This window comes from Nipponia nippon, unplaced genomic scaffold (assembly GCF_047370975.1).
Source record: "Nipponia nippon isolate SJK-2023a ecotype South Korea unplaced genomic scaffold, ASM4737097v1 scaffold_8, whole genome shotgun sequence".
Lineage (NCBI taxonomy): Eukaryota > Metazoa > Chordata > Aves > Pelecaniformes > Threskiornithidae > Nipponia > Nipponia nippon.
Window position 1 is genome coordinate 36,361,335 of NW_028262402.1, and position 26,883 is coordinate 36,388,217.

The window sequence follows — 26,883 nt, forward strand, 5'->3', positions numbered from 1 at the left end:
GGAAGGAGGGACGTTTGGAGTGATGTCTTCCCAAGTTAACTGCTATGTGTGATGGAGCCCTGCTTCTCTGGAGAAATGGCTGAACGCCTGCCTGCCAATGGGAAGTACTGAATGAATTCTTTGTTTTGCCTTGCTTGTGCACACGGCTTTTGCTTTCTCTGTTAAACTGTCTTTATCTCAACCCATGCGTTTTGTCACTTTTATCCTTCTGATTCGCTGACCCATCCCACTGGGGGAGAGTGACTGTCTGGGGCTGAGCTGCCCCCCGGGGTTAACCCACAACTAGCTGTTAGTCTCAAAACATAACATTATGCATGTCATTAGCTAGAGTTCAGTATTGCAAATGATTCGTATCAACTATTGCACCTGGAGCTACGTGAAATCTTGGCAAATATACCCAGTGTGTATTCGTAGGCAAGCAAGGCACCTGCTCACAGACTGACAGCCTCTTTGGGAAGCATGGAGATGAGAAGATGGCAAATAAGATGGAAAGGAATGACAAAATTTGCTTTGTTGGGGATAAAGAACCATGCACAGTAGTGGACAAAGATGGTTTTGCTAGAAGCAAGGAGGGAAGAGATGATAACTGAGAAGATGGTGGCAGAAGATACCAAGGAGCCTTGGAAAAGAACAGAGAGCAGAAGATGGCACAGGTAACACGCAACATGGATGGCTCAAAGTGAATACATGCTTTAAGATAATCAGCATCGTGCAATTTAAAGGGAGAAAGTGTCCAATTCCCCCTTCCCCTGTTTGTAACCAAAGCTATAGACAGTGAACATTATGCTGCTTGATCTTGACTGCAATCTGCTTACACTGGTTTACCTTAGTCTGGGTCGTGTAATAGCTTTTTCATGGACAATAAAGGTTTTTTTGGTTGGTTGGGTTTTTTTTGTTGGGGTATTTGTTTGTTCTTGTTGTTTGTTTTCCTGTAGAATTACAAACAGAGTAAATCCAAAGCAGATGATCAGCACAGGGAGTGCAAAGGGACTTGCTCTCAGACACCACCGACGACAGTATCAGCCCCACTCCGTTCTGCTGCAATGATGGTTAAAGGTCTCTTCAGGTGAAAAACCACTGACATTATAGTTTTCTATGGGCCCCAGTGGCTGAGGAGTCTGGATCCACTTCATGTCTGCTTCTGAGCCCAATTGTGCTGCTCATGAAGGATTTTTTTGGTCAGAACTTTTGTAGTATTTAAAACACACTTTGCTGTATGAAGCGTACTGGTTTGATGCCAGTATAATTAAAGCGGTACAGCATCCAGTGTGTATGCAGTTCCTCAAGCACCAGTATGTCAGAAATCAGTATGCTCCTGAAAAATTATTGGAGTAAGTTATATTGGGAGAATCTCCCTTTATTTCAGTTCGAAGGAGTTTACAGTGAGGCTGTGCCCCTTGAAATGTTTCAGTTAAAAAATTATACCCCTGACAAAAATGGTTTATTGGACATAAGAGCTGAATGTACCTTAGCTTCTAGGTTAAGGCTTGGATTGTCTTTCTGTAATCCAGTAAAACAGAGGCAGTGATTTATCACCAGCATTGCATAGACTAATAACACAATTGTGGTTTTCCCTGGCCTTGTGTTTTTTGACAGAGCAGCGATGCATGGCTTTTCATAGGCTCTCAAAAGTCTTTTCTGCTTGGAAACACTATTCCAGGCCACGGAAGCACTGGTTAACAGCAGAAGAACACAAACCACTGTATGTGGTCTCCCCAGGGAGCTCTGATGTAACAACACCTGCATCTCCTGAAACTTCTGCTGCTGTCTTTCTGGCCTCTGCCCATTAGCCAGAAGAGGAAGAAAAGGCCATTTGGCCAGCCCAAGACTTTTCTGTGCACCTTTTCAGCACAAAGTCAGGAGGCCTCTGGTATTGTCTGTGCTCTTTCGTTTCTTTCTCCCTGCGTTCTGAATTCCCATAGGGCTTTCTTGGATCTTGGGATGGTAAGCTGTCCTTACCTGCTCAGTGATTCTCCTAGTCCTGTGGCTTACGTGCTCTGTTTCCTTTGTATCTTGTGTTCAGCTGTGCAGACATCCAGGTGTTTTTGTTTCCAAAGCAAAAGCCGTTGAGAAAGTAGCAGTTGTTACAGAACTCTGATGCAGAAAAGAAACCTCACTGACTCCCTGGCCCAGAAAGATTGAGCGCTGAACAGCATTGTTTTAGACTCCCATGGAGGTGAAAGTCAGTCTAGTCACCCTAGCAGGCAGGTTCAGAAAGCCACCCTTGCGTGCGGCTTTCTGAACCACTTTGCAAACATTTAACTGGACTTTTATGGCATTTTATGGCACATTTCCTTTCTTCTGTCCTCCATAGAGAGGAGAAATTAAAATTCACCTTGTAGAAATTGTGCTCTCTGAATCAGTTGGTCTACGTTCAGGGTCACACCTCCCCACGTCACTGTTGAAGTCTGACAGCATCCACGGGAGCGCACCCAGTCTTCGCATATCATACCTATTCCAGCCAAAATTTACATCACTCCTGGCAAGACTATTCTGTGGAGTGTATTAGATCTCAGTGTCTCAGAGGAAACATCCTCCTAAGGCTAAGGCCTTCTCTATACTAGGAAGATTTTGGTAGCTGTTCCAATTAGAGCACTAAAGATAAATATTAAAAGGTTTAAGGTGAAGAATGATAAATTTATGGAAAGTCCTTTATGAACGGATTGCAGGGGAATGAGGCCAATGCCACAGCCCTGTGTCCCTTATTCCTAAAATCAGTGACATGCTAAAAAAAATGAAAGCCCTATGCTGAGTTTGTTGTGTCTATCCTTTGGCCATCCAACCTGAGGACAGAAAACTCCAGCTCAGCATCAAGTGAAATCTGGAGGCTGCTGACGAGTTTTGTTCCAGATGCAGATGGCACGCTCCCCCCGCCCGTCTCCGCCTGCATTGCTGGAGGGTTACATGTTCCCTTGGGTCCAGGGTCTCATCCTGCAGTCACGCCCTAGCACCGTTCCCACATAACAGGTTAGGTTAGTTCGTTTAAGCAGTTGCTTTTAGCAACCATAATGTCAGTGACCGTAAACGTCAGTGAGCTTTTCGGCACAGGGTTCCTTGCCTTTCCCTCCTTCAGAGGCTGGGCGGATGGTTTTTTTCTCCTTACACCAGCAACCCCTCCAAACCCAAGGCAGCAGTGTGGCTGGGCAGGCTGAAGCGTCATTAGCTCGTGGAGCAGCGGCATGGTGGAAGGGAGAGCACCAGTTTGAGCTGAAAAGCCACTGAGCAAGGGGGGAGAGACTTTCTGGGAGCTGGAGCATGCTGGTGAGGGGACACTTGTCCCCCACTGCCAGTTGTGTCCCCGTCTGCCTGCAGTATCGGCAGAAGGAATACCTGTGAGAACACCTGGGAAAAGTAGAGAAACAAGACCCAAGCTAAATAATGACTCGCAACACCAAGATCTTTGAGGCCGGCCCACAGCCCACTCAACTCATGGATTTCATCATGTGCAACAGTATTTTTTTCATAATCATTCAGACTGGTTTACATGACCACTGCTTGACTCCAATCATTCAAAACAACGTTTTTTGGGGTTTTTTTTTAATTCATTTTTTCTTTATTTGGACAATATATATATACATATGTACAAAAACATCTACGCCTAGTTTTTTTTTTTCCTTTTCTTTTTTTTACAATTTCATGTGATTTACAAAACAGGACAGCAAAATAACTTATAAAGGATACGAATACTGTACAAAAATAAAACTGATTAAACTGTTGGAAGTTGGTATTTTACAGTGTTACAGATCACTAGTCTGTAAAACAGCATTTTGAAGTATGTGTCCAGTCTGGTGTACGCTGGGCTAAGTCCATCTGCAAACTGAAAACAGATCTGTAATACAGGTCATGAAAAACTGTTCAAAAAAGAAGTATGTTGTATAACTACACCTTTAAAGCCATGACTTCTCTATAGTAATGGGCTTTCTTAACCAAGGAGAGGAGCTGTCCTAACTTCAGCACTATTAAGTATTTCCAAAATAGTACAACAAGTACATACAGTATTAGAGAACCTGATTTCCCTTTTCTTTTCCAACACTTGCAACACTCTTCAAAACTTAACTTCAAGATGCAAGAACTAACCTGTAGTTTATGTGTTAAGAGCCATTGTTTGCTTTTACTAAAAGAAAAACCCCCAAAACCCCAAATGAACAAAACAATGAAATGAAATCTCCAAACCTGATTATTCCCCATATGTATTCTGTTAGTGGTTAATGAATTGCAATCCCGTCTGTCCAACGCTGAAATACAGCATACGTTACAGCAAATGGGCTGCCGTTTAGGAAGGTTTTTTTCAGAAACAGGATCTTGTCACATGCAATGACGGCATGCGCCTGTACGCCCCACTGTCCTATGGACCAAAGTACCCCCCGCCTGTTGATTCTGTCAGACTTTGCAGGAACGATCACGTTTCTTTAAATGTGCATTCTACCCCAAATACGCAAGGTGGAAACCATAAATCTGGCCATTTACTTCCATGTATCGGTTAATCTTGGTAGCTAAGTGACCAAAACATCTACATACTGATTTAGGAGCTGCTTATCAGCTGTGGCTTCCCACTGTGGTTGATAGGACGTAAGAGTGTCTTGTATTTCACAGGATCAGGCCTTAATTTTCCAAGTGCTGTATCTGTCCTACAAAATGGCAACAATCCAGACTGCAGGACGGACTTCGGAATTTTGTGTGATCTTCGCAGAGAAGAATGAAGATGAACGTGCACGCGCCTTTGAATCTCACCAGGCTGCACGTGGCCCTGACCCCACTCAACAAGGCAGCATTAACAGTACTGGTAAGCAAAACACTTTCTGTATTTCTAGATCAATAGAAATACCGAGGCTACCTATTTTTATTAGGAAGAATGTATGTCCCCACGACTCAATTTGGACACCAGAAATTAAAGTTTGGTTTCTAAAATAAATGTTTCAAAAAGCTGAAACGGAGGTAGAAAGTGTGCTTGGTTTCCTGATGTCTTCACTGAAGAAAACACATCCCTTTTTATTCCACAGACTGCTCAATATCCCCAATGCCTTAAAAGCAGTTCTCTTCACATAGACGGAATTTATCATGAACTACACAGGTAAAAACACTATATGCAAACTGATTTCTAATGTTGAAAGCCTTATACAACTGTAGAAGAAAACACTCTACTCTCAGAGTTCATTTTTTTTATGTTCGTTTCTAGGAAGCAAGCTTTTTATCAGGTAAAACAGTAAGATACTGTAATTGCAGGTGTACTAACAAGATTTTTTATGTACAGAATTTTACAAGATGACCTAAATTCATCTGCAGTGGAAACACTTCGAGTTTCAGTGTGATTACTCACGAGATGAATTTGGCCCTAAGTCTCTATAGTAGGGCTGCACCTCCCCTTCCTCTTCTGGAGGAAGGGGTAAAAACCAAACAGGAGAAGAATGTTTTTGGAAAAAATAACGTGTAAACAGAATTCTCCCTCCTCTATGCAGCTGGGGAGGGGAAAAAAAAATCACTGATAACCTCTTACAGTTCATGCTTTTAACATAAAAAAAAAAATGAAATACTCAGCTAATGACCATGACTGAAAAGGTTTCCTTCAGTGATCTTTCTGCTCCTCTGAAAGAGCAGAAAGTAGCTTTAAAATAAAAGTAATATTGCCGTTATCGGTGTTTGACATGCCATGCATGACATGGGTACAACGCAAAGTACCAAGAGAAGCTTATGTCGTAAGGAGTATTACGACACACCTTCTGTGCTGCATTTCCAATCAGCTTATGGTTTTCCCCCATACTCTATAGAAACAGTGATCAAGAGATACAGGAGACCTTCTGAAGCGCTCCTTACAATAATTTCAGCTGTTTCCATTAGCAAAGCGCTCTTAAGGAAAGGTCTACTCTCTCCATAAGCACACAACTCCCATAGGACTCAGCGGGAGTTAGGCAAGGGTATGAAGAGAATAAATCTTTAAGGCAAGTGCAGGAAGAGAAAAAACCTTTAAAAAACCAGCAGTTTATAAAGATGGTAGCTGCTGTTATGCATCCATTCAAACAAAACAGAGCAGAATAAAGCACTGTTAGTGGCATTTCTATAGTACAGTACTGTATTTATCAACACATTAAAAGTATAAGATCAATTGAGAGACGTGTGCTTCTGCTCCTACGCCCCCGCCACATTATCTAAGCTGATTTGTATTTTTCCAGGTAAATGAACAACAAAGCTAAATACACATACGGCCAGAAAATGACTGAGCTGTTGTGGGGATTTTTTGCTTTAAGTATCTGCTTGAATTATACAGGTTCTTACTGGAAAAGTGCAGCTTATATTCAAAAGTATAGTTAATACAAAGAAAAATTAAAAAGACCCATTTACTTTAACGGGCCTTCTTGAGTATAAATTCACCTTATTCAGTATATCAATCAGATGCTATTAGTAACATATGTAATGTTTCTCTTAACAGTCTCTTTAAATGCAGGATCGTTCTGAGACAGAAGTAAACCCACTTCTACAATGTGCTATGGAGTTTTTATCTGAGAGTTATTTATGTGACTCGGAAAGTGGTTTTACTCGACAAACTCTAAATACAAGCAGCATTACACTGTTCAACAAAACATGTTCATGACACAGCAATCACGAAGACCTCGGGGTCACGCTACTGTGGTGGCACAGGCCAGGCCATCCAGTCAGACGTATGTACACCAGCGTCAATGCCTCCCGTTACAGGAGGTGGTCGCCTCCTCTGCTGGCCATCCCTTCCCTCCTCTCACCCCTGCGGTCCACTTGCTCCCGACCGCTGTTCCCAGAGCAGGGTGGGGAGGTGGAGGACGGGGAGGGGGGCACGGAGTACTTGTTTTTTTTTTTTTGAATGTCGGCTACTTGTGCTTTCGGATGGCAAGGGCAACCGGTGCCACAGCAGATGCTCGTGCTCCGGCGCCACTGCCTGCATCCTCGCCGCGGCTCGCCTCCTCCCCGTTCCCCTCCCCGGGCCAGCCCTGCCTTCACAAGGAGCTGCCAGAGCTGGACTTTTTGGATCGCTTGATCATGCTGGGGTGAAACTCGGTGTGGCGGCGGGCGTGCTTTGTCAGGTGGTCGCTCCGCATGAACCGCTTCTCGCAGAGGGGGCACCGAAACTGCTTCTCACCGGTGTGGGTTCGGTAGTGCCGGGTGAGCTCGTCAGAGCGGGAGAACTTTTTAAGGCAGTCAGGCCACGTGCAGGGGAATGGTCGCTCGCCTGCGGGGAGGAAAGGATGACAAGAGATTTAGGGGGCGGGGGTAATGCAGGCCAGCACGTACCAGCTTCACCGAGGAGCCAGGGAACATGCTGCTGAGGGGAAAAAGCTGCTTTTGTTTTCTGCCGTGGTGCCAGCGTCTGTGGAGTTGTTGACTCGCTTCATCGGGTTTCAGTCTCACCTCCAGCAGAAGCCAAAAAGCCCTCCAACCGCATGAAACTTGCACTCTGGTGCAGAACCTTACGTGACCCCGAAGACTGTCAAAACAACAGATGAGCACTGCCTGTGCCTGTACATTTTTCATGTCGGGCTCACTACAGCAGTTTGGGAAAGGAGCGCCAGTATTACTCCTCTGACACTTCCACTCTGCTGAATAAAATCATTTGTAACCATTAGAAAAGAAGCCAAAACAAACCCTTCACCTAGGACAAGCCACTCCAGCCTGGGGACAATTGAGCGGGGAGGGATCAGGGAGAGCGGTGCAGCCTCGGGGCTGCGAACACGTAGAGCAAAACCGCCACGGCCGCAGAGGGAAGTCCCGCGCCCCCCTCTCCGCCCTTCCCCCAGAAATCCAAGCTACTCCAGGGCGCAAAGGTCTCCCCTCAGTCTCTCAGATGGCTGATTTCAGGACAGAAAAACTAATTCCTTATTCACAGCTCTATCAGTATAAATGTTTGCTATGATGGTGAAGACCCAAACTGAACACCTTAACCTAAACCATACTGCACCTTTGCTTTTAAAAACAAAGGTGTAAGGATTGAACAGCAGTCACTGTTCGTGGCACCCCACATCCATGCAGTTCACCTCTGCAGGTTGCACAGGCTTTGCCTACAGGCACAGACCCAACGCCTCCTGACTGGCAAGGCTGACCCTAGTCCATGGCACAGAGAGAAATCAAAAGGCATTTATGTTCACACGAAAGCTTTCAGTCACAGACATCATGCACCGATGCAGTTTGATGCCTTAATTCCCTTTCTTAAGAGTCTCCTGAAGGGAATATATCTGACAGCTATGTGACAGCTATTTATAGTCAACCATGAAATATAAAAACTATCCCAGGAGTTTTCCAACTTGGAAGAAATAGAAAGAAACCCAAGAACTCCAGTATTTCTTGGTACTGTGAAGTTTGGCACAACAGGCGAGCTTGTTTTCTATTTACTATCACAAGAAAGGGAGTAATTTACAAGGAAGCATGCCTTGGAGCCCTCCCCAAACACAACAGCGGTGACAAAAGGCTAAAGGCTCGAACGAACAGCCCAGATGCCAGGAGGACAACCAGCAGTGGGAAGTACCTGCAGAGCCGTAGGGAGGAGAAAGGGGGCTGGAGGGAGTGACTGAGGGCATCCAAAAGGCCAAGGAGGATGAGGACGGACCAGGTAAGCCAAGATGTAGCTATATCACGGGGCCCCGAAGGCCCTAGTGAGCTCTCTTAAATAATGCAGCTGTTTTCATGGGTTAGGCTCCTGATGATGCGGTGCTCCCTGACAGGCGGCTGCTCCATCCCAGCCCGACCAGCATGCAGCGGAGCTGCAGCCGGACGAGCAGGGCCGCGCAGGTTACGGCAGTCCCTCGGGCAGCTGCAGCACGGCTGCTTCCCCTGCGCTTTCCTTCCTCACCTCACAGTGATGCTGGTCCTCGCTCAGGGGAGAAGGATGCAGAGGGAGCAGAGGGAGCCAAGCCAGCCTGGTGCCCGAGCCCAGTGGAGGCACAGCTGCCAGCCATCCTGACCCGGGGCTACTTTTTTTTTTTATAAACAGGTTTCTTGGCTCTCTGCTGTATGCTTTTAGACACGGTTGGAAGCCTTTCCAAACAGCTACCACCTGTATAAAAGAAATTAATTAAAAAGGTACGTAGGCTTACACATGCGTGAAGGCCGTGACCGCAGCTACACGGCCGAGCAGCACCGGGAGCCATACAGAGCACTCGCATCGGTGCCCACCGTCCTCCCCTGGCTTTGCCCTGCCCAGCGCTGACCCTTGGAATCCGAGGCAAGCGTTTCACTTGTGCTGCTCTTTTGCCGTCTCCCTCATGGTTTCTACCACAGCTCGTGGAAGCAGGCAGCAGTGGGAGGCACAGAACAGCCTTCTAGCTCCCCCTGGGAATGTGGGAGAAGCGCTATACATCCTGCATGTGCGGAGGCATCTGGTGTATGGCTCTATGTCAGCCACTTAGACCCCAGAGCAATGAGAGCAGCTCAGGCATCCTGCACCATCCCCAGAAGCCACATTTCCAACCGTCTACCTCAGGACAGCTCTTCAGCCTGCAGCAGTGCATAACTGTACTACAGGGAGGCCAGGTGCCTAGGCTGGATAACAACGATCACAGTCTTTGGGGTCTAGTGTCCACATTTTAGGCACAGTAGTATCCAACCGGGGTGCCTAAAAGCAGTGTTTTGACTCTGGCCCCATGTAGCCCTCAAGAAACTGGGCTTCCCCCCCCCCCACCACCTTCCTGGAACTAGAGATGGGAAGACAAAATGGAGCCTGGTTACTGGAATTCCCTCTGAAATGTGACTGGAGCAGCATGACCTCCATCATCGCTACCCCACACACCCATTTCACGTGCCAGGGGAAAGCACTTCCAGGCTATGCAGCATAACCACAAAGCTTTGGGGAAAGGCAGGGCTCGCTCAGGATCCCTTGCACATGTTTGGCACTGCAGTCCCTGGGCAACCAGCCCTGAGCTCGGCAGGGGGAGTGCCGAAGGCCATGGGGAGCCTGGCATGGCGGAGGCATGCCTTGCTACCGATGGGAGAGCCACCGTGCACCGAGATAGCGAACGCAGCAGAGATCGCTGCCAGAGATAAGCGGCCACGCTCCCTCAGATGCATGAGAGCTACCACCGGCACCCGCCACCCACCGCCGAACCTCCAGGTACAGTGGCAGAGAACGGTTTCACCACCTCGGCAATACAAGCCCGTGGAGACTGTCACAGCCACTTTGGAAACACATATATGAAAGCAGGCCAGGCATAATCCCTGGCACCAGGACGCATTAAACTCCATACTCCTCAGAGCAGAGAGACGAGGGGGAGGGAGGCTTTACCAGGCCCTCAGGGGTCATCTCCGAGCCTGAAGATCTGCTGCTCCCCTCAGTCACAAAGCCGTGATGGATGACACCAGCCCAGAGGGATGGTGCTTCAGTGATGGACTGAAGAGGTGCAGAGCAGCAGCGGGGTGCGTGTCCAGGAGGCTTTTAGGGCAAAGCAGAGATGCCTGGTGACACGTGATGATTGTGCACTCAGCAAAGCTGGTCACTGTGTTTGCTGGTTGCATTTGACACACTATTTTTTAAAGCAGCAGAGATGTTTGTGGAAGAGTCCACAGAGCAAACTGGTCTTGCAATTCATATGCAGCCAGGCAGGCAATGGCACACAGAACTGCAATGCAAGCTAGTGCTGCCTCCATCTGGAGATATGGATTTCTGTGTCATGTCTCAGTGAACAAGTATCTTTCCCATATGATTTTTCCCCTTTAGTTTTGGGAGTAGTATCGCTAAAGGTTGAAACGAGTAGAATGAACCATCAAAAGAGGGTGCTATTATACGCCGTTTCCTTCGGTAGCCATATGCTACTTACATTTTAAGATATGCCTTAGATGGGATTTCCATCAAGAGATGAAGGAATGGCCAATGGTGTATCATGATTCCTTAAAACTATGTGTGATAGGATCTGAACACAAGAGACACAAGATGTAAATAATCTTCTCTAAAAATATATATATATATATATATATCCAGGGCAGCTTACAGAAGTAACAAGTGAAACAGAAACTGATTTACAGGTTATAGGAATAGCTGCATCTGCAGAATTCCTACTCTTTGTCCTGTGTGCCACCAGGAATGTAGTGGGAGACACAGTTTATGCTGAGCACAAGCTAATGGTGGCTCTTCACAGGTGGTCTCTGGAGTCTGGAGAACTCCTGCTCCTGCAGCCCTAGCTTGCTTTCAATCCCATATGGATATAAAGGCCACTGCAGATCCCTTCAATCTTTGCTCTCTTGCTTCACCTGACCGTTTCTCCCTGTTCTTTCCCCTCACCTTCCACTGCAAATGGTTAGTTTCTTCTTTCTCTGTGAGTTTAAACTCCATATCCAAGCTGCTTTGTATGACCTGAGGCAGGTCCACTTTATTTTAATCCATTTCCATTTTATTCTGAATAGACGGTAAATTATTTAGCTTTTTTGCCCTACCCTGAGACATTCCACATTTTTCCACATTGTAGTCTTGTGCAGGAAGGGTTTCTGAAAAAGAATACAGAATGGGCATTAGCAGGCTTGTTAATAGTACAGGTAGTACTGGTATCCTGATTCATTATCTGCATTCTCACTACAAAATTCTGCTTTAGATGTGGATGACTGAGGTTAGGAGCTGCAGTTTGTGGTGGCTTTAACAAAGATGAATTCATTTGGACAAACAAGAGATAGACAAGTTCTGAGTGACTTTTTTTTTTCCTGGGAGGGGGGAGGCTGTGTTTGAAGAAGCTGGAAGACAAAGTTGATGATCACACACTTGGGCAATTCCCTTGCCGTGTAACGGGACACGCACTAGGACTGGCGCACACTGTGCTTCTGTGGTGGAACAAAGTCCTAATTTTACATCAATTACTAAAATTGTTTGAGCCCTGGCTTTACAGAAGACATTCAGAGATAGCTGTTGGCATGACCTGCAGCCACCCTGCCTGCGGCACCTGCCCTGAAGCCCAGCTCCTCTGAACTGCGGCAAGGTTGACCCCTCCTGACAGAAACGTGAAGCGGCTGATGGGGAGGAGGGAGAAGTGGAAAGCACACAAATATGGAAAGCCCAAAGAGCGAAATCTCTTGCCACCAGGCAAGAGCAAAACTACTTAGCAAAACAGGACTGGCATAATCAGCTCGGCATGGTTCAGATGAGAGAATCTAATCCCCACCTCCATCTTCCAAGATCCTCCTGTACCTCTGTGGCTGCTGAAGCTCGAAATTTCCAAAGAAATCTTGGTACCCTAGGAGTAACTGGTCCTGAACCGCAATCCTTGACTTAGAGACGACAATGATGAGAATTTCTTTTTTTTTTTTTTTCCCCCTGTGATCCCACTCAGCCACCACTCTTGCATGTCTCAGTGTCTCCTGAAGTATGACAGGTTCTGTAGGTGGTTGTCAAGAACATGGTCCAGTTTATTGCAATAGGAAAAAAAAAAAAAAAAAAGTAGGCCCTCTTCCTTGCCACAGAATAGCTGCTACATCAGGTCTCTCTCACTTCCCCCCTCCCCTCAGTGCATTGCTTGCCCCACACACCCTGAATGAGGAATTTCCTGTGGGACACTGGATTTTGACTGAGTGTCCTCACACAAGATATTCTGGTGAAGATGGATATTACAGACATCCGTGCATCCACTTCAGGGCAGAGAGACTGGAGGCCTTTCAAACCGCCTTCTTCCTCTTCTGAGATATTCCAAAATCAGATCATTAAAACACGTGGCAACCACAAGGTGCAGATGCTGGTGCGAAACAGCACAGAGCGAGATCAGCGGTGAGGACGCTAGGTACCATGTGCCTGAAACAAGGGCTTCTGCAACACCCAAACTGTGGCCTCTCGTCTGGCAACAGATCAAACAGACACTGCCTGTGGGACAGGCAGATGACGGATGGGTTGCAGCAAGGGGTTTATTCCACCAGCACTCAGGACGAAACATCACAGGATGATCTGAGTGTTAAAATGCCACTTCCAGCAAGTTATTTGTACCGCTCCGACATTCTCAAAACCACCACTCAACAGCTGCTTGCACATGCAGGTGTTTGAGTCTCTTTCAAAAGATCAGATGCAAAACCACCTGCTAAACCCACCACTATTGAGCTGCTGAGAGCCTAAATCCCAGTGAGACTCAGTCTTGCTGTTACCCTCATCTGATACAGCAGCAGATGCAAGGGATATCTTTACAGCTTCTATGCCATATCACAACCCTCCCTGCCTGCCTTTGGGGCTTTCTTTGGGGGGGCTGTGCCTCCTTACATCTATCTATCTATCTATCTAATCAGTCGGGGAAGCTACCTGGGAGAGGAGACACCTCCCCAAAGCTCACCAGAGAGTTAAATCTACACTTTCATAGCTGAAAGGAGTGCCCTCAGCAGTATACCCTTGGGTACGTGGCACAAGTTCCTACCTCTTCTCTTTTCCTATCTTATCTCCATTCGAACTTCCTTCATTTTGCAGTAATACTTAAATATTAATCAAGCAATGGAGAGAGACCAAATCCTAGCCCGGTGCTTAGGGCACTCACCTGGGATCGAAGAGCACTGGGTTCAGGCTCCTGTCCTGTTTGAATGATTAAATGCTCACTAAGTAGAAACAGCTTTGACAGGGGAAGGAGGAATGCAATTTTACGTGCATTCAGGAAGATAATATAATTTTTGTTATTTCACTATGAATTTATTAGCCAGACTGTTCCCTCAAGTCTAAGGTATTTATAGAATGTTCTTGGGCTATTCACAGTCGTCATTACTAGAATATAGACGGTGAACTATGCTACCACAAGTAAACACTATCTGAAGTGTGCTTTGCCATCACTGCCCCAAACTCTGTCCATTTAATCTTAACTTGGCCCCTCCCTGCTCTTCCAGCTGCAGGTCTGGGAGCTGTGCAAGGCCACCAGCGGCAGCCTGATGCACAACAGCACAGCAGCCGACGAAGGGGAAAAATTGTTCCCCCAGGGATCCTAACAGCTGGGGCTGCAGGACACACAAGCTAACAACAGCAGGAGACACCCACCACACAGCCTTCAATGCCACAGCACAACAGCATGCAGGAACTCAGTAAAGCTGCATTTTCAACACATCCATCTGGAAATAGTAGTTGCACTCTTATGGGTGATGCCTGCTCAGTGCTTCTGTCCTACACGTGCACTTCTTTTCGTTGACTCAATGAATATACAAACCTTTCTGGAGTGCTTTCCCACTGTGATGGATACCTCTGGCTTAGTATTTTTATTTTTTAGCAGAAAAAAAAAAAAAAACCAAAACAAAACCAAAACCCAAACCAACTGGGAGTCAGGCAACATTGAACTTAATCTTGAGGATTTCTGCCTACCTTACTCAGCTGGCAAGGCTTCCAGTCAGTATGATCCTGTTTCTCTGAGACCTGGAAACATGCCCATTAGAACACCATCAATTTGCACATTTGCATTAACCCTTGAGAATGGGCGTTTCGGATGGAGGTCTGAATTTAGCAAAAAATGCTCAGTCTTATTCTCAAGCGTCTGGCAAAATGACATCGCAAGAACTGGATAAGAGGGGCTTAAAATGCTGAATTTCAGATTATGCTCCCACAAAATACCCAAAAAAGCTCCCAGTGAGCAGAGGACTGTCAATATATCAGCATCTGTACAGTCTGTTGAGCTAGTGATAATCTAGAACACAAATAACAAAGCAGCAGAGTCAAAACCAAACTGATACGGGGGCTGGATTGATGCCGTGATATCTAGATTGCAGCACTAGGCAGCTGCAGCACTTGTCTTTCATTTCTACCAGAAATGCTCTTCAGCTTCACTGTGCAGACTGCCAGCCTACAGGTCCATGCCTCTGCCTACAGCCCTGCTGCCACCCATCAGTGAGAGCCAAACGCCAGGACAGCTCAAGGGTGCGGCAGCTGCCCGATGTAACAAAACTCTTAATTAGATGCAGACATGAACTTCCCATTGATCTGCAGCACAACAAAGCACCTGGGATTCGCCTCCCCAGGCAAGTGAACTCCTACAGGTCCTGTATGAGGAGGCATCTCACAAACTAGCTTTATGGTACCTTCTCTGTCCCTCTTTCCTGATGTTCTGGTTTCGGCTGGGATAGAGTTAATTTTCTTCTTAGTAGCTGGTATAGTGCTTTGGATTTAGTATGAGAAGAATGTTGATAACACACCAATGTTTTAGTTGTTGCTGAGTAGTGCTTACACTGGCCAAGGACTTTTCAGCTTCCCATGCTCTGCTGGGTGCACAAGAAGCTGGGAGGGAGCACAGCTGACCCAGACTGGCCAAAGGGCCATTCCATACCATCTGATGTCATGCTCAGTATATAAGCTGGGGGCAGTTGACCAGGGGGCAGTGATTGGTGCTTGGGGACAGGCTGGGCATCGGTCGGCAGGTGGTGAGCAGTTGCATCACTTGTTTTCCCTGGGTTTTGTTCCTCTCTTTTGTTGTTGTTTTCCTTTTCACTACAATTTTTATTATTATTATTATATTTCAATTATTAAACTGTTTTTATCTCAACCCATGAGTTTTCTTACTTTTGCCCTTCAGATTCTCTTGCCCATCCCACCAAGGTGGGGAGAGTGAGTGAGGAGCTATGTGGTGCTTGATTGCTGGCTGGGGTTAAACCACCACACCTGACCAGGAGGATCTGCTCTCAGCAGCCACGTGCCCTTTCACTGGCTTGTATTCACACCATCATAGCAAACGTACATTCCTTAAAGTTTGTTTCGCCTGCCAATTTCTCTCCCTTTCCCTGTCGGTATCTTGCCCTTTGCTCCGTGCTCCCTTGCCCAGGCCTTCTGACTGAGATTGCTTGTTTACTCCTGTATACGTTTATTTTCCTTGGAAACCCTCTGGCCTGCACATCCCTCTCTGTTAAGCTGCCCACCCGCCCCCCCCCCCCCCCCATCTTTGAGGTTGATAATAACCCTACACATTACCAGCCACAATCAAACCTCTAAAACTACCTATTTAGAGAAGTCTGTGCAATTTCAAGGTAACTCTCTGTGTACCTGCTGTTGCTTGTCATTTTATTGGTCAGCCGAGTCCCTCGCTTTCTCCTGACCTCTTCCAGGGCTTAGGTCTTGTGCATGTCCTGCTGATGCGTCTGCGCCTTTTTCTATGCTCTGAAGGGAAAGTCTGCAAGACTTGGTCACGCCATCTCAGTGCTCAAGGCTGCCAAGCAGACACACCACTCATAACCCCTCCTGCCACCGCCAAACTTCAGCAGAGTTTGTGTGCCCTGTGCTCCCATAACAGCATCCCATAAAGGATGGGGAAACCTAAGGTAGGGTCGTGTTGGTCAGGATCCCTCCACCTGCCTTCCCGACAAAGGCGTTTTGGCTTGCAAGCCGTCGGGGATAATGCCGTCTTTTTCTGTCCTACACCAAGCGCCATGCACCAAGCGCCATGCACCTCAGAGATGCTACTGGGGACAGCTCACGCAGAACAACCTTACCTGCAATGCTCTTCCTGCTCAGGACACCGGAACTTAAATAATAAATCCCAGGTTACTTTCGGATGGTAGTGAAGGCACAGGGGAGGCAGCAGTTCACTTTCAGCAATATACTTGCCCTTGTATCCCCAGGCCTTTGCAAATTAATACGTTTTGAATGTAGGTACACACGCTTGACAGAACGAAGACGTGCCTGATCATATGGCAGAAACACCAGGGGCCTGGTGAGGAATGAGAGGACTATCCCCCCGGGAAGGGGCGCAGTTCAGACTTCCTCGGCTTCCTCCTACAGGTCCTGCTCTACTCGGTCACGCCGCCGAGTTCAGTGGGACCGGCGGCTGGCGCAAGCCAGGGGGCTGTTTGCACAAGTAGGATGTGCAGCGCCATCCACGGACCTTGTTCTGTTAAAATCAACGCAGAAGAATTTCTGATGGATGGCTGATTTGGGTCTTCTGGAAATTGAACGAGAGTCATCATCAAAGGCCCAAGCTTCAAGCAAACAGTTATACAGATATTTTTACTCTCTGAAATAGGCAATGCCTTTGAAACAACAAGTTTAAAGAATCATTAGTAAGATATAGACCTCTAATCTCTGAGCATCAAGTCTTTGGTCTTCTACTCTTCTACCTTTATTTGGTATTTCGTTTCTTGCTTTGCATTAGCTTACCAAAGATGGTCTGGCGAGTTTTTAGATTCCCACCGTTACACAGCACAGAGCAGTATCCAGAGCTTTCCAACTTGCTTGGTTAGTACCCGTGAGTAAAGAGAGCGGTGGCTGCGAGCAAGCTCACGGGTGTGAATGGAAATCCTAAAGCCATTTTCTAAGATAGAGAGACTGGGATTAAATATTAAACATTTAAGACCAGGAAGCTTCTACTGGTGGCTGCATACCTCCTTCCACTAAAGGCTACATAGCAGCAAGACACCTGGTTGGTGGCCTGCTGAAAAATGGCAGGTAGATGAAAGCGATTCAAGAGGCTCAGATATACAAGAGAGAAATTATTTGGGAAAAAAGGAAAGAAGATGGTACTAAGGAGGGAGCATTAATGCTCTGCAATACCCAGTTATGAATAACTCCGGAGGTCCCATTGAATCCCACTCTTGCTAAGGAATCGTTCTGTCATCGATAAAAATAATTAACATTAGCAGTATCGTTTAGCATTTCAGCTAGCTACAACTAACTGTTCACATTAGGAATTTCTAATAGTTCATTACCGCTGGATGTCTGTGGCGGTTTTAATCCCGCAGAACTACAGTGACGGTGTATCAGCGCGTCTGAGTCAAACACCTCACACTCGGAGCGAAGGCCACCCACTTGTGCGGAGCACATGCTAAACCTCACGCCGCTTCAGGAGATCCTTATTATAACGCTGCTGCTTACGGCAAGCTGTGTGGGTTGTACAGTACATGAATTTACATGTCATCACCCAGAATACTATCCCAGTCAATGTCTATTTTGGTTCCCATATCGGGGTGGATATCTGAGCACGAGGTAGTAAGTGGAAATGATGCTAACGCATTTTCTTTGTCACTCGTGAGCCAACATTTTGCAAGGCATCAGTTAACATTCAGCCTCCAAAAGAGCATCAGAGCTGCAGCCTCTCAGCCGGTAACACAACAATCCTTGGCACCGGTCCCGAGGTCAGTACAGGGTCACCGCTGACCATCCTCTTTCCCGGCTCAGGGAGACAGTCTTAACTGCTTAACCGCAGAGCTCGCCGCCGAGCCACGGCCAGTAATCCTCCTCCTCCTCCCGCTGATCTCTCGAGCTAAGCGCCCAGCAGATCTGCCAGCAGGGCACAGGTAGGCGACCAGCACCGGGTCTCCTCCTCTGCAGCGCACGTACACCGAGGCGCCCAGGGAAGCCAGGGCAACGCGAGTTCAGCGGGAGCTCGGCTGCGGCCGTGCCCGACCGAGGCTGCGTTAAACGCTACAGCAATGCCTCGCAGTACGTTCCCCGGGTGACGAACTCGTTTTGTACCTCGCCACTTACCATCCCCGCCAACAGGCAAAATCAAGGAGAAAACCACCATCCACGGAACAGGCGTGAAGCACGCAAAATAAGCGTTGGCAGCGTTTGTCTCCCTGGACCTGCTCCCTTCCACGCTCGCACGCAACCCTTTAATTTAGAGCAATTTTTAAGCAGCCTTGCGTACTGCCCTGTGACCCCAAATGCAATTCGGACGTGGAAGGGTTTTTATTCAGCCACTTGCACTACAGAGACAAAAAAAAAAAACAAAAACAAAAAACCAAAAACCACACCACCAAAACCAAAACCCCAGACAGGTAAGCCTACAGCTGCCGTGCCCCCCGCGCCGGCAGGGCCGGAGGAGGGACGAGCCGCCGCAGCCGGTGTTGTGCCGCCTCCGGGTGCCCGTGCCGCCACGCCCTTCCCAGCGCCGGGGCGAGGACGCGGGTACGGGGCAGGCAGCCGGAGGGATGAAGCCCTGGGGGGATCACGCCGGAGCTGGGTCGCGATAGCCGACAGGGCGAGGGACAGGCGGGCAGAGGGGAGGGGCGGCCCGTCCCCTACGGACGGCGCCCACACCCCCTCGGCCAGGGGCGGCGCCCCCGGGGTTTGGAGGGTCGCCCGGCTGCCCGGCGGTGCCCTGCACCGGTTTTGGGTGGTCGGCCCCTCAGGCTTCGCCCCCGGCCCCTCGCCCGCTGGAGGGGGGGCGTGCCGACCAGGCCGCGCCCCCCGCTCCGGCACGGCGGCCCCGGGGCGCCCGGCTCCCCCCTCCCCGAGGCTCTGCGAGGGCGGGCGGCGCCGTTTCCGACGGCGGGAGCGGCCGGGGGGCGCGGGCAGCGCGGCGGGGGCTGCCCTGCTCCCGGCTCCTTTCGGGAATAGGCGCCCCATTCTGCCCCGCGGCGACAAGCTGCCCGCGCCGGCAGAAAGCCCGCTGCTCGCCGCCCCGGTGACTTCCCCACCGGCGCCCCGAGCGGGCTCGGCGTTCCCCGGCGCGGCCGGTGCCGCGGCCGCCAGCGACAGCGGGGCCGGGTGCTGCGGCGCCGGCTTGGGGAGCCCGGCCCGGCGGCCCCGGCCACCGCCCTCCGAGCCGCCCCGGCCGCCCGAAGTTTATTCCGCTCCCCGGCGGCCGGCAGCTGCTCCCGGCCGGGGGGGGCGGCAGGCAGGGCGCGGCGGGAGGCGCTGCCGCAGCCCCGCCCGGGGCGGCCGCCCGCTCCCGCCGGACCCGGGGCGCCGGTCCGGCACCGGGGGTGGGGGGGGGGGGGGGGAGCGGGGGAGGGGAAAAGGGGGCGGGAGGGAGGAGGGGGGAAAGGAGAGCAGGACCCCGCAGGCGGCGCGGGGAGCAGGGCGGCGGGGGCGCGCGCGGGCGGCGGGCACGGCGCCGGCCGGGTTCACCCGAGGACACGCGCTCGCTCGCTCCCTCCCCGCCCCCCGCTCCCTCCGCCCGCCGCCGCTGCCGACCTGTGTGCACCCGGTAGTGCGCCTTGAGGTGGGAGGACTTGCCGTAGACCTTGCCGCAGCCGCTGTAGGGGCACTTGTGCCGCTTCTCGGCCGCCAGCTTCCCCTTGGGGGCGGCCCCGGCGGCGCGCAGGCGGGGGGGCGGCCCCGGCGGCGGGCTGCGGGGCGGGCTGGAGCCCGGCTCGGTGGCCGCGTCGCTGTCGGAGCCCGCGTCCTCGTCCGGGCTCTCCACGCTGTCGCTGCAGACGGAGGGGGCGGGCAGCGGCCGGTACTTGTTCAGCTCCAGCAGGCTCTTGGCGATGGCCAGCAGGGCGCAGTAGTCCTTCCAGGCGTCGCGGGGGTCGCGCAGCTCCCGGGCCGCCTCCCCCTCGCCCGGCACCTTCAGCCGCGCCGCCTCGGGCACGGCGGAGCGGTTGGAGATGGAGACCAGGCACTGCGCCGCCACGAAGTCCACGTAGGCGACGGCCGACATGGTGCGGCCGCGCCCCGACGGACCGGGGGGGGGGGGGCGGGGAGCCCCGGGCGCCCTCAGCGCTCGCCCGCCGGCCCGGCCGCGGCGGCGCCGCCGCCAGCCATGGCCCGCCCGCGGCGCGGGGAAGGGCGGCGCGGAGGCAGACGGGGCGCGGGGGCGGCGGAGGCGGGGGGGCGGAAATAAATCGTGGGGGGGCGCCGGGCAGGTCCGTCACCGCCGCCCCCCGGGGGCGGCGCGGAGCCGGCGGGGGGGAGCCGGCGCGGCCGGCCCGGGTCCGGCGCGGGGGCCGGGGGAGAGGAGAGCGCCCGCCGCGCGCCCCCCGCGCCGCGCGCCGCCCGCGTGCTCCTGCCCGGGGACGGCCGCGCCGAGTCCCATCACGTCAGGTTCGGAGCCCCCTCCCGCCCCCCCGATTGGTCAGCGGGCAGGGCCGGCCGGCTCTGTTTACCTTCTCCCCCCGCCACTCACGGCGCCCCTTTTCTGGGGGGGTGTGTCCGCCCGGCGGCCGCCCCGCCAATCCCCGCGCTCCCTCCCCAGGCCGCGTGCTACTCCGGGCGCCCCGCCGCGCCCGCTTAAAAGGGCGACGCCGCCGCGACGCCCAAGGGGTGGGGGGGGGCGCGGCCGCCGCGGCTCCCCCCGCCGCCGCCGCAGCTGCGCCGGCGGCCGCGGCCGCTCCCCGGCCCAGTCGGCGGCGCCCCCGGCCGCGGCCCCGCGGGGGGGGGCGGGGGGCAGCCCGGGGCGGCGGGGCCGCTCGGCGCCGAGCGGGTTAAGTGCCTCCCTGGAAGCCCTACGGTCCCAGCAACGGGCCGGCCAATGGAAAGTGAGCCGGCTGATGTCACTGGCAAGGCCCCCGCCAATCAGCGCGGGGTTCCGAAGGGTGCGCAACACTTGTAAACCCGGCGGGCGCCCGCGAGCCGCCCGGCCCCGCCCACCGCCCCGCGGGCCGCGGCTGGCAGCGCGCGCGTGGCAGCGCGCGCGCCCCCGCCCGCGCGGCGGGAGGCCGCTGCCGAGCGGGACTGGGCGACCGGGGCGCGGCCGGGACCGGCGCCCTCCTGCCCGCCGCGGGCGGAGCGGAGCGCGCGGGCGCCCCGCGCAGCCCCCCGGAGAAACCCGATGCCGTTGTACATTTCGTCGTCGTAGCGTCACCACCGAGGCACGGAGTTCCTTCGGGCCCAGGAACAGGGGCGGGCAGAGAGGCCCCCCGCGCCCCCCGGGAGCGCTGCGGCTCCCCCCCGGGTCGGGCCGGTGGCGCGAGGGGAGCTCGCCCTTCCGTCGCGCGCCACGGGAGAGGCGCCGTATGGCGTCACGGAGGAGTCGCCGCGCTGCGCGGGCAGCGCGGGCGGGTCAGCGAGCGGCCGTGGGGCTGCTTAGAGACGGTGCCCGTCGCCCAGCGCAGAGAGGCTGGGGACGAGCCTGCCATCGCTACCCAAACCGCATGTCCCCCTCCCCGCCTGCCGCGGGGAAGGTACCGAGCTGGCTGCGCACTGCGAGGGTTGACGGACCCCCGCTCCGCGGGAGGAAAGCGAAAAACCATTTCCCGGACCAAGCGCTACGTAAAAAAAGGGAAAGAGATTGCCACCACCCGTAAACGAGCAGCGCTGGGGTGTGGATTACGTTAGTTCGTATGTTTTGCTGTTTCGCGAGTGTCAGGGAAAGGCTCTGCCTTTGGAATACCACGCGTGGCCCGCTGATGCTGCACTAGTCAAGGTAGAGCCAGGGTGCCTCTGGAATGGTCGTACAGCTGCCGCAGCACCGCTGCGGGACGGAGGAGTTTTACTCCCCTGTTGTGAACTGCGGCCCAAGGGCGACCGAGCCACGGCGGCCCAGGGCCCCTCGCTGACCCACACTGACCTCAGCTGCAGCCCCTCCGTCCCCGCAAAAACAGACAGGGCCCAAACGGTAAAGAGCTTTATGGATTGCTATTAATCTCCTTAACTGGATGCGGAAACAATGAGGAAGCGGCCACAGAAACGAGGCAGCGTTGCTCTCTTCCTGCAGGAAATAAAAAAGAGTAGATGTCGGCCATTTTGTACGCGAGCACGCTAAATCTCTAGGTACAACCTCCGGCAATAATAATCCTTTATCATGGATAATTGCTATGAGGCTGAAGCAGTTTTGCATATCATAGCTGGGGGAAAAAAACCCACAAAACAGAAGAACTAGTGGCTACATCTGTAACTGGATCATCTGTAGGATGATGAAGATCAAACAGAAAACATGAACAGAGCAACATACCTAACAAGGCAGTCATCGAGGGATGAATGTCACTTTTGCCCTCTTCTCAGAGCATTTTTCCCAGCTGATCCGGCACCCGTCAGCCTCCGGTGCTTATGAGACACCAGGCAGAACAAGAGGCCGCGATCTCTGGGTCTGATGGGAAGGAGGAACAAAAGGGGTCGTCATTCCTATACCACTAATGCTGTCGATATACACGTCTTTTTCTGTTTAGCACTGGTGGCTACAATCTTCTCTGCAGAGGGGCAACAGTATTTTCCACCGAAAGCTGCCCCCTTGGTTCATTAATTTGGATATCCAGGACGTAGCTTCAAGTTGCCACGCATCAGCTTTTTTCACAGGGCGTTCAGAACTTCTTTGGCTGACGCTGTCCAAAAGTTCCCACTAAGAGATGTCGTCGTCCACCTTTCAGTGACAGGAAAGTCACTTCCCAGAAGATGACTTGCCTAATCTGAGTCTGATCATCACGTTAACAAATCCTCGGTTACATACCTCTTACATTGATTTATACAGTTCAGAGAGGGAAGTGCTAATAACCAATAAAGAAACCTGCCAAACCTTTTTTGTTTGCTAGCTTGTTTTGGTTTAAGCTAACTCTTGGCATCTAGTTTAAAGGCTAGAAAATAATCTGTGGCCAGTTCTGTAATGAGGAAACATACCGAGCTTTTAAAATAATTCTAGTATGCCTCCAAGATGACATTGCTTATTAAAGACAAAATAACGCCTTTCATTTTGTTTTAAGCAGTAGTCCAGAGCTCCAAGACTGCAAGCTCATTAGGTCCAAATGGCACAAAGTGATGCCAGCGGAATTTTGTACTTGGAGGCGGTGTCAAAATGACCGTGGCCACTTTCTGAAGTACAGCACACACGTGCCGGGGAATGGGATTGTGCTCGCAAACTCCTTTGTCTCCAGACGATCCAGATGATAGGGGCCATAACTTGGATTTGACTGTGGCGATGGTAACATTTGGATTTGGTTTCAGAGCATCCATTTAATCCATAGCTCAGTGTTTAATTCACAGCAAAGCTAATTTTTCTTTGCAATACCTAGGCTAATCAAGGACGATTATTGTAGCTTGTAGAGATAATAGCTTAAACCCACTACAGCACTTCGATATAGCCCTGACACCTTGGGCGCCTTCGCCACCGAATGGCACTCGCTTGCCAAAGCCTGGAGTCCAAATTCAACCCGCTGTTTACGGCTCCCGACCAGCTCCTCGTGGGCAGATGTTCACCCTCTGCACGGTCCCCGGGTACAGGAACATAGCACATCTGGCCGCTCCTCCCCAGGAGCAGCTGCTCTGCCAGGGCCAGGGTGGAGGTCGTCAGTGGCCATTTTTGAGGCAGCTGCTTGTTCTCTGAGGCAGAGGAAAGGTGCACAGACAGGAGCTGTTACGGGGGGCATAAGCGAAGAAGACGGTGACCCCACAGGCAGTGAGAAAGGCACAGGTCAGGGCTCAGGTCGCAGCCTGCGGCTCACGCTTGAGGAGAGGGCAGGGAGATGTCGCAGGGGGAAGTAGCAAAGAGGAGAATGAGAAGTGAGATTCAAGCATCTGCAAAGAAGGAGAGGGAGAGAGAACAGGTGTTTGTGTATGTGAAGAAGGCGGTCACCCTTCCCGCGGCGCTGGCGCTTTCCTTACCAGAGAGATGCGCACAGGTTCTGTGAGAGAGGGGAGGCTGCGGAGGAAGAAGGAGCTATTTATTATCTTTGAGGCTTTCAAAAATGTCTTCTGTTTTCAAAAGCAGAAGTTTTCAGAGTCAGCTCTCCTTTTCACCACGCCCCCCAAATCTCCTGCACCCTGGCCCTGTGCCTAGAACACTGCACCCTTTTTTTGGAGGATGAGGACAGCACGCAAGTGCTTGGCAGGGACGCTCAGAGAGACCCGCCGCCTGCGGGAGCCCACAGGTTTTTGTGCTCCAAAAGCCCCTTCATGTAAATGACCTTTAGTGCTGCTGTGACTGAGAAGACTCCCTTCTAAGGAGCAAGTGGGCGCATGGAGATCAGCAGGAGTCAAGTCGTTCTGCTTCAAACCTTGTTCGGTTCCTTTCCATGGGCTCTTCTACAGAGCACAGAAGTTTCTTCTCTGATGGCGTCTTCCTGCCAAGACAAAATAAACAAATCCATCCCACTGTATTAATATTTGCTAATATTTTGAAGGCCAGAGGCTCCAAGCGTTATTCCAGTTTCTGCTTTGACTTGTCTCATTCTCCAGGGCCCTTGAAACTACGTGTGGCATAAGCTCCATACGATTTGACAAGATGCTGAGGACTGATCAGTGGTTAGAAATGGCTGAAATTATATGCCAAGATAAATGGCCTGTTTGCTGGTCTGTGTTCTTAAAGCCTGCGACCGTGCTGAAAATTTCTGACGTGATTGATATTGTAGCAGCATTACAGAATGGTAATTCAGCAGTCATATAAATATCAACACGTTGTAAAGTATTTTACACGTACGTGGTATCTTTCATACCGATGTGTTGCTCAGATTGCCTGCGTGTATTATCAGGGAAATACAGCAACCTCTTCCCTCAGACAACAGCAACTGGCCATTGCAAAGCCTGGTGCGGTAGGAATTAAGTGCTTTAACCTTTTGAAGAAATGCGTCACAGTCACTGAACACTCAGAGCAGACAAAAAGTTGCTTTATAAAGCCATCTGAAGTAACAGAAGCCTTCAGATTTGACTTCCGTAGATCAGAAAGGGAAAACAAGAGTCAGCACAGCTGATTGCCATATAAGAGCTTCCCAGACACAGTAAGTACGCTGAAACAAGTTTTTACACTAGCAAACTGGCCTTCCATTTTAAAAGCAGCTACATAGTAGAAGGCTACTGACAGGAGACACTTCTGACCTCAAAATCGAGGAGTATGAGGATAGCGGTCTCAAATTCCACTTTTTTTAAAAAAAAGTGTTGTGGATACAGGGCTGTATTGGAGAACATGTTCCTTTCCTGTTTACTACTGAGTGTGGCAAACCATTTGCTACTTGGAGAATTCGTCTTTCTCTGTTCTTACCTTTAACTTTTTCTGGTCTAATTCAGTCCATATTCTGCACAGCAGCATTGATTGCAGATCTCGGTCTTGAGCTCTTTCTAGTATCTCCTGAATCGCAGCCCATGTCCTTAACTGTGACCAATTCTGCCGATCCTGAAGCCTAGAAAGAAGGATGACTCCTCCCTCCTGGGGCTTACCTCTGCAGGTGGTAAGTACCCAGGGGATGCCCATGCCTCAATGAAATTACAGCCCACGTGGGCACCAGGGATCTGGATTTAAACTCGGTTTGGATACTGGTAGCGGGGTAGCCATGGCAGCATTGAACTCGGCGTGGGCTAGCTGCTTGAGTACGCACCCAGGATCCCAGATGGATTTTACAGCCTGCATCAGACACCATCCTTCAGTGCATGTATGGGTGTGCGAGTCTCAAGTTCAAAAGTAGAAAGCTCGACTAAAGTTAATTTGGGAACGTCTACCTTCGACTGCAGCGAAGACATCCAATGGAAAGTGAACTGGCGGCAGAGTCAGCACGTAACATACGTGGGGAATGCGGACTGGGGATCAGCCTCGGTTTACGGCTGGGCTTGAAGGATGTGATTCCGCTTGATTCAGTGGTTCACACTGCTTTCATAAACTGGTCCAAAAAACCCATTCCAGCCCCTGCTTTCTCAAGATTTATACCACTGTAGCAGGGGAAAACGGCTTGTTGTCATTTCTGTCAGGGAACACTGGGTCAAAGCTCGTCAGGTAAGTTTGTTGAGTGCCTTTGTATGCAAGGCCTTCGAAACGTGACGCCACAGCAAGAGTTTGTGGCAGCTCTGCCGTTCCACCGTGGAAGGCTGTCGCGGGGAAGGGATGCCGCAACAACGGGCGAGAAGTAAGCACCGTCAGGCAGCACCGTCGGGCAGTTCACCCCCCCGGCCCCGGACAAGGCGTTGCAATGTTTCATTAATAAAAAAAAAAAAAAAAAAAAAAAAAAAAAAAAAAAAAGGAAAGAAGATATCGAAGCGCAACAAGTTCAAGTGCAGCCCATGCACTTCGAGGAAGGCGTGAGGTCTTCGAGGATGGAGATGGATCTTGCCCGGTCAATGCAGGCAGGGGGTCGGGTGCAGACCCCCAGCTCAGCCCCTCCGGCTGCGGCCGGAGAGCCTGGACCTCGCCGAGGAGCCTAAGGCTCCTCGGCGAGGTCCAGGCTCTCCGGCTGCGGCCGGAGGGGCCGCCAAGCAGCGCTGCCCGCCCGCCCCTCCCGAGCTGCCCGCAGCCCCGCTCCGCACTGCGGGCCGCAGGCGTACGTGCGGCGCCGGCAGGGGGTGGTCCCCACCGATGGGGGTGGGAGGGGGGGCGGCATCGCCGCTTTAAGGCTGGGGAGCAGGCAGCGCGAAGCAGGCAGCCGGGTTCATCTGAG

At 51.5% G+C, this 26,883-nt stretch overlaps 1 protein-coding gene and 1 long non-coding RNA gene across 19 annotated transcripts; both read right to left on the reverse strand.

Moving 5' to 3' along the window:
- Window positions 1-3,535: 3,535 nt before the first annotated feature.
- On the reverse strand, window positions 3,536-20,659 carry KLF9 (KLF transcription factor 9). Of its 18 annotated transcripts, none has more exons than XR_015701029.1 (6): window positions 19,787-20,659; window positions 18,353-18,478; window positions 17,575-17,746; window positions 17,420-17,476; window positions 11,383-17,180; window positions 7,061-7,195 (listed from the first exon to the last, which is right to left on the reverse strand). XR_015701029.1 is itself a non-coding variant. In XM_087742050.1 (4 exons), exons 1-4 carry the CDS (start codon window positions 12,548-12,550, stop codon window positions 6,963-6,965), a joined length of 585 nt encoding a protein of 194 aa, XP_087598176.1. In that variant the 5' UTR covers window positions 12,551-18,343; the 3' UTR covers window positions 3,536-6,962. The 18 variants fall into 18 exon arrangements, 3 of the variants coding, with proteins under 3 accessions (XP_087598176.1, XP_087598173.1, XP_087598174.1); XR_015701028.1 differs by having other exon boundaries at window positions 11,383-12,311; window positions 14,252-14,302; window positions 15,917-17,746; XR_015701027.1 differs by lacking the exon at window positions 17,420-17,476.
- Window positions 20,660-21,293: 634 nt separating this feature from the next.
- On the reverse strand, window positions 21,294-26,444 carry LOC148050566 (uncharacterized). Its single transcript, XR_015701014.1, has 3 exons — window positions 25,500-26,444; window positions 24,128-24,585; window positions 21,294-24,040 (listed from the first exon to the last, which is right to left on the reverse strand). It is a non-coding gene; the product is annotated as an uncharacterized LOC148050566 (long non-coding RNA).
- Between the last annotated feature and the right edge of the window lie 439 nt (window positions 26,445-26,883).

What these genes read in the sequence shown, in the direction of transcription:
- KLF9 (XM_087742047.1), bottom strand. Translation starts at nt 20,255, where the DNA reads ATGTCGGCCGTCGCCTACGTGGACTTCGTGGCGGCGCAGTGCCTGGTC. An exon ending in GCACTACCGGGTGCACACAG is followed by an intron (nt 18,479 to 19,786) that starts GTCGGCAGCGGC and finishes TCTAAATTAAAG; the next exon opens with GGTTGCGTGCGAGCGTGGAA. An exon ending in TTTGCCTGTTGGCGGGGATG is followed by an intron (nt 7,196 to 18,352) that starts GTAAGTGGCGAG and finishes TCCTCCCCGCAG; the next exon opens with GCGAGCGACCATTCCCCTGC.